The sequence below is a fragment of the Cyprinus carpio genome, chromosome A1, assembly GCF_018340385.1.
Source record: "Cyprinus carpio isolate SPL01 chromosome A1, ASM1834038v1, whole genome shotgun sequence".
Classification (NCBI taxonomy): Eukaryota; Metazoa; Chordata; class Actinopteri; order Cypriniformes; family Cyprinidae; genus Cyprinus; species Cyprinus carpio.
The window spans coordinates 3,534,179-3,551,347 of NC_056572.1; the positions used below are offsets into that span (position 1 = coordinate 3,534,179).

Sequence of the window (17,169 nt, forward strand, 5' to 3'; positions counted from 1 at the left end):
AGGAACATAATCAGTAATTTAAATAAATGGAAACTAAAGACTGAAATTCTCAGTACTGTGTGGTTTTTATTCAGCATCTGTTGTGAAAATATTCAGTTCTCACTGTTTTTAGTTACAGATATTTGTACATCAAATGTAACAGAAGCTAATAAAGGCCTTCTGAAGTGAAGCGGTGCATTTGTGTAAGATAAATATCTATATTTAAAACTTTATATATTATTATGTAATATTACAAACTTTGGCGGAACTCCGATTGTATTCGTCTCAGAGAAGAAAGTCATATACACCTGATGGCTTGAGGGTGAGTAAATCATGGGGTCATTTTAATTTTTGGGTGAACTATGATGAAGTGAAGATGCATTATGGAAACATGGATATTATTTTAATAACCACAAGAGCTTTAGACTGGTGTTATATAATTATCAAATCTCATTAGACTGGTAATTATGTATAATTATGTTCCCACAAATTTTTTCAGCATTGGACTGTGTGAGCGACATGAAACTATAATTAATAACAACTCGCAGGTATTGCACCTGAGTTCAAGACAACAGTCCAAAAAAGTTAAAATAAAGCTTTAGGAATGAGCAAAGTTGTATCGATGAGTTTGAAGTATGGTGTTCGACAAAACAGCAAACGAAAAGAGAAATGCAATTTATGGCTATTATTATAGTACCGTACTGTACGTATAAAACACGGAGAGAAAAACAAATGTGCTGAAAGATGCACAATACTCAATCTTCCAGCCTAGGATGAAGTCATTATGTACATTAACAATAATTTGGGACAAATATAATGTGATTTTATGGAAAACTATGTGAGTGGAGTGGCAGGATTTTGAACAGTGTCCTGAGTCACCGCGGGCAGTCTTTAACTTTAACTTAATGTTGTTAAACTGAATGTACAAAGCAAACCGTTAGCTGAAATAACAGCTGAAAAAAATAAATAAATCCCTTTAAGTCAGGTGTGTAAAACTCAATTCCTGGAGGCCCGGATCCCTGCAGAGTTTTGTTCCAAACCTGCTCCAACACACATTCATGTAGTTTTAAAATAAACCTGAAATACTTGATCAGGTGTGTTTAATTAGGGTTGAATCTAAACTCTGCAGGGCTCCGGCCCTCCAGGAATTGTGTTTGACACGCCTGCTTTAAGGCAAGTCACTCAGCGGACATATTTGAAAGGCCTCTCGGGCATGCAAGGGCAGCTCTTCAGAATGGGAAACATCAAATTCTCCAACACTTACAATTAAAATTCCTATTTGAAATTTACGCCTGTTGTGATTGAAATGAAATGAAAAGTGTTTATTGCGACATCAAATTTTGATCTGCTCATGGTGCATCATATTTCTTATTATGCGTTTTACTGCGATGCACAGCGCAGTAAAACGCATAATAAGAAATATGATGCACCATGAGCAGATCAAAATATAACCAATCACACACAATTCAGTTGTTTTTATGAACGCAGTGGCCAATCAGCAGCGTTCAGATGAGTCCTCGCTGAAACGCCGGTGTTTTGTTCAGCGTGTGCGTTCGCTGACTTCTCTCATTATAAACAACAATGTGCAGATACACATTCAAGTAAGAGTATAATGGGATTCTTGTCTAATTTGGTGGCAGTTCTAGAGTTTATGTTTGATGTTAGAATGATGTTTTGCTCTGAAGAAAGCATGCTTAAGTTAACTGGCCCCTGCCATGTTATAAATAAATAATCTAGGGCTATTTAATAAAGTGCCTCTGCTGTTTCTTTTAGATTTAAGTTGTTAAAGCTCCACGTCTTCTTCATGACAGGAACAAGAAAAGCTTCGATGATGCAGGTAAGCTGGAGATGGAAAAAAACAGAATGGAAAAGAGTGTAAACAAACAATATTAAATTAATACTTGTTGCTTCTACATAATTCATTGAGACACTGGAAACATAGTCACTTACTCGGTGGTTCACAGTGGCCCTGTGCTGCCAGATGTTGGAGCTGATTTGACTTTATAAACTCTGTAAAAATAATATTTATTTAAAAATGTATCTTGTAGAATTCTATAACCATGGCAACATCAGACAGCCAGGAGGCCATCTGTAGTGTAATTTATTCTGCCCTGAGCAACATACTGGCATCAAATCCTCAGCTTGTGTGATCGTCAATGTGACCGGATGAGACATTATGCAAGATTCAAACTGTTTCAGGCTATACTGGATAGGAGCTAGTAGTGACATCAAAATGCTAAGAGTATAGCATCAGACATCCGTCTAGTGTTACATCAGCTGATGGATGAAGAAATCAGTGAGGACATCTTTTTGAAGTATTAATTTGCTTTGTAAAGTCTCCACTTACACTGAATTTAAATCATACAAATGCTATGTTTAATATTAAAAACACATGAAATGCTTGAGGGTTTGGATTTTTCAATATTTTTTTTATCCAAACTAATAAATTATCACCATTATAAAGAGGAAAACAATACTTTATTATAATTTTCATTTTCATGAAGTGCACACAGTTTATAGATATATGTTTACCTTCCTTTGTTATTGAGACATTACATTGCCCCTCTTCCTCATCTTCACTTTTCTCTTCTTCATCTAATGAGGACTCTGGAAACAAATTTTAAGCAATTTTTTTATTTAGTTTGCATAGCCATTTTCAAACAATTCAATACATATCGTTTTAAAGCAACTTCACAGATAAAATAATGCCTTAGAAGGCATATACATGGTTGCATTTAGCAGATTAGAGCTGGCCGATTTAATATATATATATATATATATATATATATTATATATATATATATATATATATATATATATATATATATATATATATATATATATTCTCAAAGTTAATGTAAGATAATTTCCAGCAAAATGAGAAATACTAGTCTTCAATGTTAGACTTCTGAAAGTACTGTGTTATTTTGATTTGTTGATTTAAAGAATGTGTAAATGTGTTGTGCATCCCATTCATACCTGTAATCTCATAGACTGGTGACAATCCTAAAACATGAGAGACAGTTACAAAATATTACACACACAGAACGTGACTCTATAAGGGAATATACTGTATAGGAGACTAAATACAGATACAATTTATGACTATCTACACACACATACTGTACATACAGTTTTGTGTGCGTGCATGCATGGGTGTGCATGAGAAATAATTCAACCAAAATTGAAAGTTTCTTAAAGGGAACAAAAATAGAATTAGCAGAATGTCTGCTACTTCATGCAATCAAAGCAAATGATGACCACAGCCCATGGCATACAAAGTTATCATATGGCTCCAGAAGAGTCACATATGTGCTTTTGAGTCCCTTTAAAGCTTGCCCTGAACCCCATTCACTTTCATTATATGGAAATGAACAGCATGAACATTCTCAAAACATCTTTATTTATATTCCACAGAAAAAAGAAAGTCAACTGGTTGGAACAGCATGAGGTGAATAAATTATGACAGAATTTTCATTATTAAATCAGTTCAGGGACACTTCACCTATAATTATTGTACTCTGTCAAACTGAATAAAAATATCCAAAAACTTACTTCTCTTGAGATCAGCAACTTTCATATGGTGTTCTGGGAAAGTATAGATTGAGAGTTAGTGGTCTGGAGAATTTCTATTGCTAATTCTATAAAATTACTATTCACGTAAGGAAACGCAGTGCTGGTTAAAGATGTAAGGTTACTTCACAGCTTTGTGATAAAGCTAGTAGTAGTATTAGTATTTAATCATTTAGCAGACGCTTTAATCCAAAGTGACAATGAGAACAAAACCAGTATACAAGTGCCATGATAAGTCTCAGTTAGTCTAGCGCAGTACACATAGCTATGGTGTTTTTTTTTTTAAAGAATAGAATAGAATAGAAAAGGTCAGTGCTAGTATTAGTTGGCCAAGTGCCGGTGAAAAAGATGTGTCTTTAGATGCTTTTTGAAAATGACTAAAGACTCAGCTGTTCGAACTGAGAGCACAGATCTCTTCTGGGTAAAAAGAGTGCAGAATGATAGAACAGGTTGTTTGTTTACCGTCTGTTCTGTTCTCCACTGAAGAGATCTGAGAGAATACACCACCATCTGCAGAAATGAAAGAGACTGAAATAATTGGAAATATAAAATCGATATAAAAATAGGAAACCCTGCTTATTAGCAATCTACATGTATAATGCCTTGTTTTCCTAAACTTATTTTAAACTTATTTTCCAGTTTCCTTTATACAGTTCACTTATTCACCAATTTCTTTACTAGACACACACACACACACACACACACACACATATCAAAACACACACACACACACACACACACACACACACACACACACACACACACACACACACACACACACACACACACACACACACACACACACACACAATATTAGCATATTTTTGAACATGGGATTAACATGGTTTTTATGGTAATACCATGGTAGCCTTCATGGTAGTCCTCCAAGTTCCTTGGACATGGCAATAACTCAGAAGCACCGTCTGATACCATTTCTGTGCCTACTTTTTGTAAGATATTTATTTCCACAAATGATTAAGTGATAAATGCTTTAACAAGGACACATTTGCCTAACGATCATAAAACATAAACACTTGCTTACCACTTATGCTGCACATTGCTATGGACACATCAGGGGCATCTCTCATTACTGAAAGTAAAAATGAGAGAATCAGCACAGTCATTGAAAATATTTGTGAATCTACAAACTTTTTAGTGCCACTCACAATTTCCTTTTTGTTTCTTGAGCTCTTTGCACTGATGTCCACTGGCTGAAACAGGCACAAATGTGGCCAAATTGGACTTTCCTAAAGTGAGAAGACCAAAATGAGATAGATCTGTATAGATATGCTTATGTCCAAATGCTTTGTGAATTATGGATTCCAAGTTGAAAGGTTCATGATGTGCCTGATGATGGGCTGTTGGGCCTGACTAGATTTGTTGTGTTGAAGTGATACTCACTACGTTTTCTGCTCTTGAAGATCAGACCGCCCACACTCACTAGTGTCACCACAAGCACAGTCAGTACCAGAGCCAACCACACCGAAGTGATCACACACCACCGGCCATCTAACAACAAGGAAAATGAAGTACAACAGCAACAGAAAACTTAAAAGAGAGAATGGGTACAGCATAACATGAATAAAACATGAAGAAATAATATAGCATATAACAATACAATACTTAAACATCAGACGCTCCAAGTTTACACTATTGCCTTCTAAGTCTTGTCAAGTTCATCATACAGATAACCTTGTATGAGTCTGGCAGTGTGGTGTCTGAAAGGATTTGTGGTTTTGGATGAGTCAAACATTTTGAGTAGACTGGCTTGATGTATGGCTATAATATATTTATCAAACGTTAGGTTGAATTATGAAGTCCTGCTGTCTCTTTCCATGCCCGAATCAATAGACAGGATAAAAGACAGTCTCCGCTCTCCTTCAGAAGGAATTTATGAGGGAGGTAGAGAGACTTGGGTGAGAAGGAGTCACGGCAGAAGTATGCTTTGGGAAAAATATGTAATTGATACATATTGTAAATATATGTTCCAAATTTATACTAATTTATTATTGTTGTTATTAGTAGAATTTTTTAATATTTATTTTTATTTATTCATTTACTTTTTACAAAATGTGCTATGAAAAGTCCAAGAAAAATCCAAATGTGGGTATTTATATATTCTGATTTCAAAATATACAACAACAGAAAAAAACATTTATATAAATATATTTTAAATAAATATATATATATTTTTTTTGTGACTGTTGTTGTACATTTTAATGTCGGAATGAATATATATCATATATCAATATATCAAACTAAATGTCTGTATGCATGTATATCTTCTTCCTGTTTCTCACATATTTGCTGTCTGAACTTTTGTCCTGAAACTAAATCATTAAATAAATAAAAAAAAAAAAAAAAAAATTGGAAATGCTAAAAGTCCAATGTTGCTTGCGAAGTAGAAAAGATAGACTTAGACTTAAGGTCAAGGTCAGGTTTACTGTCTTTTTTCTTCTGTGTAGCATAGCATTGTTGCAGACAACAGTTTTCTGACAGTTTCTCACTTTTTCTTGTTTGCGTCGCTTGTAATGCAGCTGATCTTGCTGTTTCATTTTGCTCTTGGTAGTAAAAGAGGAAACTGCTGCTGCTTGGTTGACACTTCAGCCCATCCGTAGAAGCTGTTGCTTGGAAAGATAGTGGAGTTGTTTTAAGCGAATAGTTGGCTGGGTTTGCGGAAGTTATGGTTTTTAAAATCGAGGTGTCTTGTATTGGAGTGCTGGTGTTTTCATGCATAGATATGTTCAGATCGGGACATTTGCTGTCGTCTGGTGGGAAGTTGCAGGAGAAGAGTCTCTGGTCATTTTCGGGTCCAGTGTACAGATCAGTGTTGTTGAGAAACGCAAACACACTAATGTTCCATCCAGAGAGATTGCCTGCAGAGTTACCATTATTGGTTATTACTGTAGACAATAATATAATATAATATAATAATAGAGTTCCACTGATTATTGGAGAAGCTCCAGATCCATTACTTACACAGATAGCCTCCACCATGTGTATGTTGACTGCTGGGCATTTTATCATTTTCTGTCGCCATGAATATACAAAATATAACACACCTGTGCATCATTTTCGGGTGCAAGGGTCAAACACAGCTATAATATATATTTCTGAAAACCAAAAAAAAAAAAAAAAAAAACAAAGCTCTTACTATATAATATAAAACACATGGTATATCAATATAAACAATATATGCTAATATAATAAATGTGTCTCATAATAAAAAAAAAACCATTCCACCTGACTCTGAGGTGTTGTTATAGAGAAGCTCCAGATCCATTTCAGTCTTACACAGATACCAGCCTCCACCATGTGTATGTTGACTGCTGGCATTTATCATTTCTGTCGCACATGGAGGGTCATCTGGAGCACACACCTGTGCATCATTTTCAGGAGTGCAAGGGTCAAACAGCTCACAGATAAACCAAACACAAAAAAAATCCTAAAAAACACACACACACACAAAAAAAATGCTCTTCAGATTTTAATAATTTAAAACACATTATGTTTAAAATACAATACATTCTGTATCTACAGTAAAGAAAAGGAAAAGTTCTTAAACCCATCCAAAAAAAAATTTAATAAATTAAACATCACATCGAATTTTGCATATTCTAAATTCACAAATGCATTCTCATCGGCATATAAACAATCCACACCACAATGGACACAAGCCACCCTACAATGATAAAGATCCATTCACTCCTATTTTTTTCAATCCTCAAAAAAACCTAAACAGTTTTGATTTTCTGAGCAGTATGACATCATACTGTTCAGGCCCCACCCATGACTGTTGTCTGACTTTTCCTTTACGTTTGAGTGGTTGTAGCGACAACAGTATGTCTCGTAAGCAGTGCAGGTGTTTTGTAGTTGAGGACACAGTGGATGATCCGCTGGTGACTTCTCTTTATTAAAATCACAGTATGTCTCGTAAGCAATGCAGGTGGACTCCCAGTTTGTAGTTGAGGACACAAGTGGATTAGTTTGGCTTTTTTAACGAGCTAATGGTAATGCGAGGGGCGGAGTGTTTACTAACAATATTTATAAGGTTGTTGCCAGCGCTCATTATTTAAATAAGCCCTTAATTAAAGAAACATGCATTATATAAACAATTATTACTTTACATTCATTATGAATTACCTACATATTTATGACCTTGAAATCATTCACCACCCCCAAAAATTTTAACAAAATTAACTAAAAATATTAAAAACAAAGTTGTCAAATAACACACCCCCAAAAATATCAAAATTAATTAAAAAGATTAAAAACAAGGTTGTCAAAGAAGAGGTGTATTCAAGCCATTGTATGTGTGAATATATACAAGGTTGTCAAAGAAGAGGTGTATTCAAGCCATTGTATGTGTGAATATATTTTTAATTATTCTTTTTAATTAATAGATCATTGACCTATCTATCATCCAACATCATTTACACAGACACTAAAAACTAAAAGAACAGGAAAAATTAAAGTTACTATCATTTGCTAATTGTACTACCTCTAAAAAATTAAAGTTACTATCATTTGCTAATTGTACTACCTCTATTATCTGACCCCATTATCACATATTATTTATTACATTATCACATAAAAACTCTATTTCATAGTTTGCGCTGTTGTTCTTCCTGTTTTCTGTTACTGTTGGTAAGTTAGAGTGACATTTCCTGTATTACAACCCAACACACCAACCTAATGTAGCTTGTTTTAAAAGGACAGAGTGAGGATGAATGAATAATTCTCATAGACTGTTTAAAACCATGAAAACAATTGGTATGTATATGAGCGTGTTTGTGCCCAGAATCCAACACACACACACACACACACACACACTCTCAGTGGTTTTTAACACCTCTTACCATACCACGTCCAGACCACAGTGATGTAGTCACCTGTGACAGAGGGTTTTATCCCGTTTTAAACTTTAATATTGTTGGAACAAAGACATACAGAAGGTAACTATGGACATACACTTTATTGTGTACCTCTAAAAGACACTGAAGTTTCATGAGGTCAATCATAGAAACATTTAACAATCTTTGCTCTGAGTCGCACGTGCTCACACAAACCCACACTATTGCCACATTTCCCTCCCTCACGCTTGAAGACCCCAAGCCTCTGTTTTTTTTACTTACCTGGAAAAAACTCTGGTAGACACAGGATTAGGGTGAGAAAGAAGACAATGCTGAGTTTGAAGGCACCTGATCTCGTCATGGTAAAAGACAGCGTGACAGCTGCTCCACTGTAAGGTCACCCAACCTCTGAACTTGTTGACCACACATTGGAAATCTCACACAACCTCACCCTTTGGCTTTTCCAGATGTTCCACGTTCAGTTTGAAATAATCCTATGCATTTATTTTATAGACTTTTTAGTGTCGTTACTTCATGACTAACATTGCATTGATAACATGATGAAATGCTTTACCACTTCCTGCCTTTCTTCCTGTTTCATGTAATTCGGAACACAGAACGAGCAAAGAAAGCCATTTCAGGTTGTCAATGTGTTTGCTTGTTAGGATTTAAATCATTTTAGACCTTATTAAATTATATTATATTATAATATTAGTGTTTCCCAACCTGTTTTGTCTACAGCACTACTACTTGGTGCTGAATTACGACATTATTGACATCAAATGTGGTCAAAGGGGTAAATCAATAAAAAATGCTTCTCTTTCCAGGTACCATCTACAGCACACATACATAAACTCTTGGCAGAATGAGTGTGTAAGGCTTGTGTCATAAAGCCTGAAGGACATTCCTGCTGCAAAGCAAACAGATTTGATCAGAGACAGGAGCATCCAGTTATCATGGCAGTGCAGGAGGAAGGTTCTCATCAGGACCCACACTGGCATTAGGAGAGCTCTCAGCACCAAACACATTATCAGCATCATCCAGCAAGCCGACTGTGGACTACTGCTGCATTTAAACCCTTTGAGCTTTCTTCTGGGGTATTGGAACTCAGTGTTAAAACTCACACCATAATATGAAGAAAACACTATACCGGATTTTTTTTTTTTTTTTTTAATGCTTTTGGGACTCTTAATGCTCACAAAATCTGTGTTTATTTGATAAAAAATCCATAAAAATAGTAATATTGTGAAATATAACTATTTTCTATTTGAATATATTTTAAAAAGTAATTTATTAATGTAATGGCAAAGCTGATTTTTCAGTATCACATTCAGTGTCACATGATCCTTCCGAAATTATTCTGCTGATCTGGTGCTCAAAAAATAACTAATTAAACTAATAATTAATTTAATGCATCCTTGCTAAACAAACCCCACATTATATGGACCTTTTCACAAGGAAAGAATAAATTAATGCAACCAATACAGCATGTGAAACTTTAATATTCAATATTTTATGTCTGAAAACACTAATTATTATAGAAATAACATCATTCGAAATTCCCTTTCTCAAAAAGGGAATCAGATGTTTTAAATCTGTCACTCAGGAGCTCTACAGACTCAGTGAAATAAGAGTTTGTGTGTTTTGCTCACTGTCATATTCAGGTCTTTGAGTTCAGCTCGTGTGACCTACTGTAAAAGAAAGAAACTTGAGAAATGTATTCATGAAGGTTTTTTACTCATTTGCTTTCACTTCACTTTCAAATGGATGATACTTCCTTTGTCTCCCGTTAATGATCTCTATCCCTGCATCTAGTAAGATTTATAAATATAAATTTCATTAAAAAAAAATTTAATATAAGGAAAAAGTTAAGAGAAGTCACTTTTTATTATTACCAGTTTCTCATTTTCCACATAATGCATTGAGGATTTTGGAACAACAGGCTGGATAAGTAGACCTACTTTTTCTTTTTCTTTCTTTTTTTCTTTTTCTTCTTTCTTTCTTTCTTTCCCTTTCTTTCTTCTTTCTTTCTTTTTCTTTCTTTCTTTCTTTCTTTCTTTCTTTCTTTCTTTCTTTCTTTCTTTCTTCTTTCTTTCTTTCCCAACAGTTATAAGAAAGCCTTTGAAACTACTGTAGGCTATATTAAAACTACAAACAGTCTTGATCTTGACAACCATCTATCTGTGTGCCTATACTGTATATCTGTCCAGTATCCACTAGGTGGAGACACTGTCTTTCACCCCCTACAAGTGTAGTAAAGATAAGAGGATTGATTATTGGTGTATGATTAATTGAACAGTCGCGAGTTCCTGAAAACTTAACTACATTATTAAAGAACTGTTCTGTCACACAATAACACGTGCAACTTTGAAAGTGCAACTTTTGTATTTAAAACGGACATTCATAAGTAAACCAATAAAAATAAAGTAACTCCCCTTTAAATAAAGTTGCAATGTGGTGAAAATCAATGCTTCCAAGGGAATGTTAAGATTATTATTATTATTTTTTTTTTTAGAAAACAAATTGTACTTAGAAGGAAACGCAGTGTTTCAGGGCTCTACTCTTACTCCACGCCTTTTCATTCAAAAGTGAATCACGCGATTATAATCAGAGTATAAAGAGCCAGTCTCTGTTCAACTACTAAAAGTGCAATTTACGTCCGAAATAAGCGATACGAGCAGCTATTAACCCGCCAGGTAAGAGAGCTCACTTCACGCGCTGGGTTGTGGGGTTATTTTGGTTGACAGCTGAAGCCCATTAGAAATACGTGCAGACAAGTTCGCAGACAGTTATGCGGTAAAAGGGAAATGAATCAGCCCATAAACGCTTTTAAAAAGCGGACTCATTCTGCAGGAAAGCACGGGGTTCAGATTGGCCTGCGAGCGCTGATAGTTTTGATGGAAAGAATCGATACATTGATGAACTAAAAGTTGTTTCATATGCACGACAGTTATTTCCTGCTCTGTCCGGCTATTCTTGCAAAGGAAGTAAAGAGAGGTGGGTTTCGTTGATAGTCAACAGGAAACGAAAGTGTTTTGGAATGTGTAAACTTCAGTCTCGTGCAGATGTCCTCGCAATGGGCAAACAATAGAAAAGCGTGGCGCATAAAACATGCACGTAGCCTTAATAGCTTAAATATATTTGAGCTGTTTTAGAATCTCATAAAAAATGTTTCTTTAAAAAGGGGGAAATAGTTCAATCTGTTTTCGTATAATGTCATGAAGACCCGAGGCAAATCTCCTGTTATGCTGTTTGTTAAACTGTGGATTTCTTGGGAATATTTTTCTATAGATGTTATAAATATAGACGTTTAAGGGGCTTGGTATTTGTCACCAAGAAGTCATGGGTACATTAGTGTCACTGTGGACAGATTTCAGGTGGATTGATTCGAGCAGAAAATGAGAAGAAGAAAACAGATGTTTACATTCCGTAAGAGATGTGTGTTTGTATTTTTAATTAGTGTCTTACTATGACCCAGCACTAATTTAGAGCAGAGAAACAACAGAGAGATTCTTTGCATTCATTAGTTGTTTTTTTCTTTCTTTCTGTCCTTAATTCTGTGCCCCTTGTTTGATCAGTAATGATTCTCCTCTTGTGTTGTTATCCAGATGCACTGCACACTGCTAGGACACAAACAAAATGTTTATATTTATACATTATTGGTGGGTATTTAACTTTAAGTCACCATGAAATCAAAATTGAAATTTTTTTTTAATGGAATATTGCAGTGTTTATTAGAAATGATTTATACAAGTGTTTTCGTAATCTGTAATTTCCCAGATAGCACAGGTACGTCTGCAATATATCTGTTAAAGATCGCTTCATCTGGAGAGCATCTGCTGTGTTCAAACATCTGATAGACGTCTCTAAGATGTCATTTTTACATGCATTCTAAATCATGAACATCTTTTATTTTCTAAACATCTATTTGACATCTGATAGGAAATGTTCTATAGACCTACTGCAGATGTCTCCGTGATGTACTATACAATATACAGTATACAATACTGATTGTGTCAAAGCAGCTTTACAGTTTCAAACAGGAAAATGGTTGACGATAACAAAGAGTCATTTTTCCAGCTAAAATCAGTTCAGTGATGATTCAGTGATGCCATCGTCCAGTTCAGGTCTCTTGCAATAGTGTCTGTGCAATCAGTCAAGTCTCCCCAACTAAGCAAGCCAACGGTCAACTAATCAATCTAATCAAGGTCTTCTTAGTAAGACCTCGATTAGCTTGTTTAGATGAGTTTAGTTCCAACCCCAGTTAAACACAACAGGACAGTGGCCTTCCAGGAGCAGGATTGGACAAGTCAGATTTTACTGCTAATTTAAAAAATGCTATATAAATGTGAGTGTGGCAAGCAGTTTTTGAGGTTTCAGGAGTTTAACGTTCAAGAAGACAGGATTTGGTCTTGAATGCTCAGTGGCCACAGAGTGAACAGATTTTCATTGAAAGAGACTTGTGCCGTTTCACTCTGATATAGGGAAGAAAAGGTGATTGCAACTTCTGTTTCATGCCGATTTTAAGCTCATTGGCTTTTTTGAACCTGTTCACCAAAAAGATTCATTCAGATTTGTTCAGTGATTTATAGAATTTGCAATTAGTCACAATTATCTTTTCATTTGGTGTACTCTGTGACGTAAATGGGCTTCTGCTAATTTTTTCATTGACCTTCTCTACAGGAAACATGGTTAGCCAGTAGCCTATTCGATTGTTAAGTGGTGATGTAAGAAGCGCTGTTTCCGGGTCCAAGCCTCAACTCGCTTCACTTGAGAATACTCCCTAAGCAGCCGTTTATGAGCACTGTTTATTTATATTAAACATTTAAGCTAAACGTTTTCAAATTTATGGTGTACACTACAGTCTCAATGCTCACAGCGTCCCAAACACAAATAATTTTTATATTTATTTATTTTTATTTATATTTTCATTGTCTGACTATCTGGGATTTCGGTATGGAGTTAAAGGTTAGGATTATAATTTTTTTGGTAGTATTATATCGCATTGTGAGTGTATATTAGCACCTTTTGTTGTTTTCTCATGGTATCTGAGCGTTTGGACACGGAAGAGGTGACATGTGACGTCAGACTTATAAAAACGAATAGCATCGCATTTAATACATTTCTGCCTCATACAGTGATCAAAATTCTATGGAAGCCTGTTTCCGGCACTGAATAAAAAATAAAAAAAGGTTATTGCGACTTTTTATCTCACAATTCTGACTGTTTTCACATAATTGTGAGATATAAACTTGCAATTCTGACTTTTTTCTCAGAGTCGTGTGATAAACTCACAGTTGCAAGTATAAAGTCAGAATTGCGTTTTATAAACTCGTAATTGAGATTTAAATTCCAATTTTTATTGGGGGGGGGGGGGTCTCTGATATGTCAAGAATATCATATTCCTTATATGATATAAGAAAAAAAATGCAGAATTGTGAGATATATAAACTCGCAGTTGCGAGAAAAAAGTCCGAATTGCGAGATATAAACTTGCAATTGCGACAAAGTCAGAAAGTTGACGTTATTTCTCAGAATTGCGAGTTTATATCTCACAATTATGACTTTTTAACTCGCAATTGTGAGTTTATATCACACAATTTTGAGAAATAAAGTCAGAATTGTGAGTTTGTATCACAATTCTGAGAAAATAAAATCTGAATTGCGAAGTCAGTATTCTGAGATAAAAAGTCGCAATTACCTTTTTTTTTAATTTTTTATTCAGTGGCAGAAACGGGCTTCCATAGAATTCCCAACGGGTCGCAACTGTAAGTCATTCCAGACTCTGTTGTCTGAATTCACTGTTGTCTGAAAGTGAGTTTTGCCATTTTAAAGTGAGTTTTACCTTTGGCCCAAGGTATCCGAAAATCCCTGGCTGTTGGCCCTGAGGAAGCCCTGACGAGGGACGATCAAGCCCCGGAAGTGACAGTGGAAACTCTACTGGCCCTGGCACACTATAGCATGCTTGCTTTTGGCCTGACAGCGGAAACACGGCTCTTGGTACACTAGTAGGTGGCAACCATATTTTTTTGTTGGTGAGCTGGTGATTCATTAATTCAGCTGATTCTTAAAAAAAAAAATGCATTCATAAATTGATTATTAGTTTCAGTTGCTCTCTCTTTCAGTCAATCAGCAGATCATTGTTGATGGACAAATTATGTAAAATTCTGAGCTCTAGAAAATTCTCTGATTCCAGTCTTGTGGCAACAGTCTGGGAATGGGCTTTTTCTGTTCAAGCATGACGATGCCCCTGTGCACAAAGAGAGGTCCATATAGAAATAGTTTACTGAATCTGGAGAAGAAGCTTGACTAGTCCGTACAAAGCCCAGAGCTGGACCTCATTGAACACCTTTTGGGATGAATTGGAATGCAGACTGCAAGCCAAGGCCCACCAGCCAGCACAGCCAACATCAGTTCTTGTGTTCACTGTGTCTGAATTAGAGCAAATCCCTGCTGCCGTGCTCCAACACAGTGGAAAGCCTTAGTTCCCAGAGAAGTGGAAGCTCTAGCTGTCAAGCAGATAAGTTGTTCTTATTAATGCCAGTGGTTTAAAAAAATAAAATGTCAAGCTCATGGGCGTAGTGTTCAGGTGTCCACATACTAGTAATTTAATCGACGTGTTTTCAGACTGTTCTCCTATCATCCTCAGAGCTCCTCGGGATTTGTTGATTTCTTACTGTGTCTCTCTGTGTGTAAAGAGACATTAATAAGTCATAGAAGATGAATTATGGATTGAAGTGAATACAGCCTTGGTAGTTTTATATAAAGGATGGACTGCTGGATTATTACATTCTTGTGAAATGTGTTTATAGAACACGTGCATTGAAAACACATGCATGATTTGAAGTCTATACAGCATTCTTTATTTTTATTAATAAAAAATTGTGTTACTGAAACTACTATCAGGTATGTAATATGCTAATTTTTTGAGAAGGACCTGTATATATATAGTGAATTATTATTATTAACTCTTTTTGTATTTTAATATATTTAAAAAATGTAGTTTATAACTTTGAAAATCTGAATATTCAGCAGCCATTACTCTAGTCTTCAATGTCACATGATCTTCATAAATCATTTTAATTTGCAGATTTGGTGCTCAAGAAACATTTATTATTATTATCAATGTTGAAAACTGTTGTGCTAATTAATACTTTTATGGAAAACTCAGTACATGATTCTTTGGTAAATAGAAAAGTTCAAAAGAACAGGAATTATTTGAAATAAAGTATTTTGTAACATTATGTTATAAATGTCTTTACTGTCACTTTTGATCAATTTAATAAAAAAACAAAACATACTGACCTCAAACAAAATGTTTCTTAACCTCTTACATATGGCTTCTGAAGCAATATTTATTTAGTCATTTATTCTGCCAGTGTTGAGGCACTGGGAAATTTTTTTTTGGAAAAGTTGAATCTCCGTTGTGATGTGTCAGAGTTATCTCATCATAACTTAAACTAGCAGCCCCTGCTCTGCCGGTTTCCTTCTGATCCTGTACGGCTGCTGCTAACACTGGACAGATGTGCAGCCATTATGGTTCATGTTTTCCTCCATGACAGCTCTTGACTAATCTGTCCCAGCGGGCTCCGCTCTGCACCGTTACATACAAAACACTACCTAATGTATGCGTTATTATTCAGCACAAACTGCCTGTTTCAGTACTTGCTGTTCAGACACATCGTTCATGCTAGTATTTTCGTTAGCTAAGGCATTGTTCCCCAAAGTTAAGCTTCCATCTTAGAAGTTGACAGGTGTGTGTGCAGTTTTTATTTCATGCATATCATTTGCCTGAGTGGTTTTTATTCAGTAGGTCACTGCAGCAGTGGATGTACTTTGTCCTCTGGAATCAGATTCATTCTCTCTCTCTCTCCCTCTCACATTTCCTCTCTCTCTGATCAATTCAGCAGGCTTTAAGGTGACCTTTGTGGAGGAATGTCGGTGTGTTTGGCCCTCTGCATTTGTTCAGTCATCAAAAAGGTGGTTCAATACAGCAGACAGTCGCTCAATAGACCCTCTTTGCATTGCACAGACTGTATTTCACAGGGCAATCTGAGACTCTGTGGCTTTCTTTATGAAATTTCTTTATGGATTTCTTCCTTGTCAGGGTTGGGTTGAAAAATTCAGCCCTGATTATTGTTGCACAAATGAAGAAATTGTTTTTTTTTCCAGACCTTTGGCCTTGTGGTTAGTACATATTCTTGGACAAATGGTGCTGTGGTTCTCATGCAGGCTTTACAGGATTGAATCTGGCTTGCATTTCCCGATACTGTTCTTGCCCTCTTTTCGTATTCTTTTCCTGCATGTATCATTTACAAAGATGGCAAAAAAGTGTTGATTTGGTAGTTAGTGCATGTGCTCCACAACATTGAGCTTTGGTTCTCATGTGGGCAACATGCATTCAAATTTGCCTTGCATATAAGATTTTACAGTCATTTGAACTAAAACCGAAAACATTTTATGGCTTTATGCGCTGCATGTTTCAAAGTGAACCGTGGCACTGAGTTCATTTAAATGCGAGCAGCATTTAAAGTGTCTCGAAGCAGCTCAGTTCACAGTAAATGCTTCTCCATACGAACTCTCTTCTTTGAGTTTGGGCCACTTATAACATGGATTTAGGAACACAACATGCACCAACCATCTTCTCAAGCTTGTAACAAGCACATACTGTATAAACCAGATGTTGTCAACAACTTCAACAAAAAGATTTAGGGACTCCCTGTTATTATCACTATTATTATTATCAATGATAATTCATTAATAA

General features: G+C 35.6%; 2 protein-coding genes across 7 annotated transcripts in view; one reads left to right on the forward strand and one right to left on the reverse strand.

Moving 5' to 3' along the window:
* Positions 1–46: 46 nt before the first annotated feature.
* LOC109080069 lies at positions 47–6,592 on the reverse strand. The gene is made up of 12 exons (XM_042766177.1): positions 6,532–6,592; positions 6,060–6,428; positions 4,957–5,061; positions 4,719–4,799; positions 4,595–4,642; positions 4,413–4,496; positions 4,015–4,062; positions 3,535–3,567; positions 2,959–2,985; positions 2,512–2,586; positions 1,930–1,989; positions 47–1,821 (listed from the first exon to the last, which is right to left on the reverse strand). The coding sequence occupies exons 1-12, from the start codon at positions 6,590–6,592 to the stop codon at positions 1,763–1,765; spliced, it is 1,050 nt and encodes a 349-aa protein (XP_042622111.1). The 3' UTR covers positions 47–1,762.
* A 4,332-nt stretch (positions 6,593–10,924) lies between these two features.
* LOC109096431 (kelch-like protein 5) overlaps positions 10,925–17,169 on the forward strand; it is a 46,303-nt gene continuing 40,058 nt past the window's right edge. The window contains exons 1-3 of one of the 6 annotated variants that reach the window (XM_042766583.1): positions 10,925–11,101; positions 14,131–14,173; positions 14,263–14,413. The gene's annotated coding sequence lies outside the window, so the exon portion shown is untranslated. Of the gene's footprint in view, positions 11,102–11,137; positions 11,403–14,130; positions 14,174–14,262; positions 14,441–17,169 lie in introns of those variants that run through there. The other 5 variants (XM_042766596.1, XM_042766575.1, XM_042766610.1 and 2 more) reach the window with 5 other exon arrangements.

Coding starts and splice junctions, on each gene's coding strand:
- LOC109080069 (XM_042766177.1), bottom strand. CDS start 6,592: ATGGCGACAGAAAATGATAAAATGCCCAGCAGTCAACATACACATGGT. Junction 4,800..4,956: donor GATCTTCAAGAGCAGAAAAC/GTAGTGAGTATC, acceptor TTCTCACTTTAG/GAAAGTCCAATTTGGCCACA. Junction 1,822..1,929: donor GGGCCACTGTGAACCACCGA/GTAAGTGACTAT, acceptor TTCCATCTCCAG/CTTACCTGCATCATCGAAGC.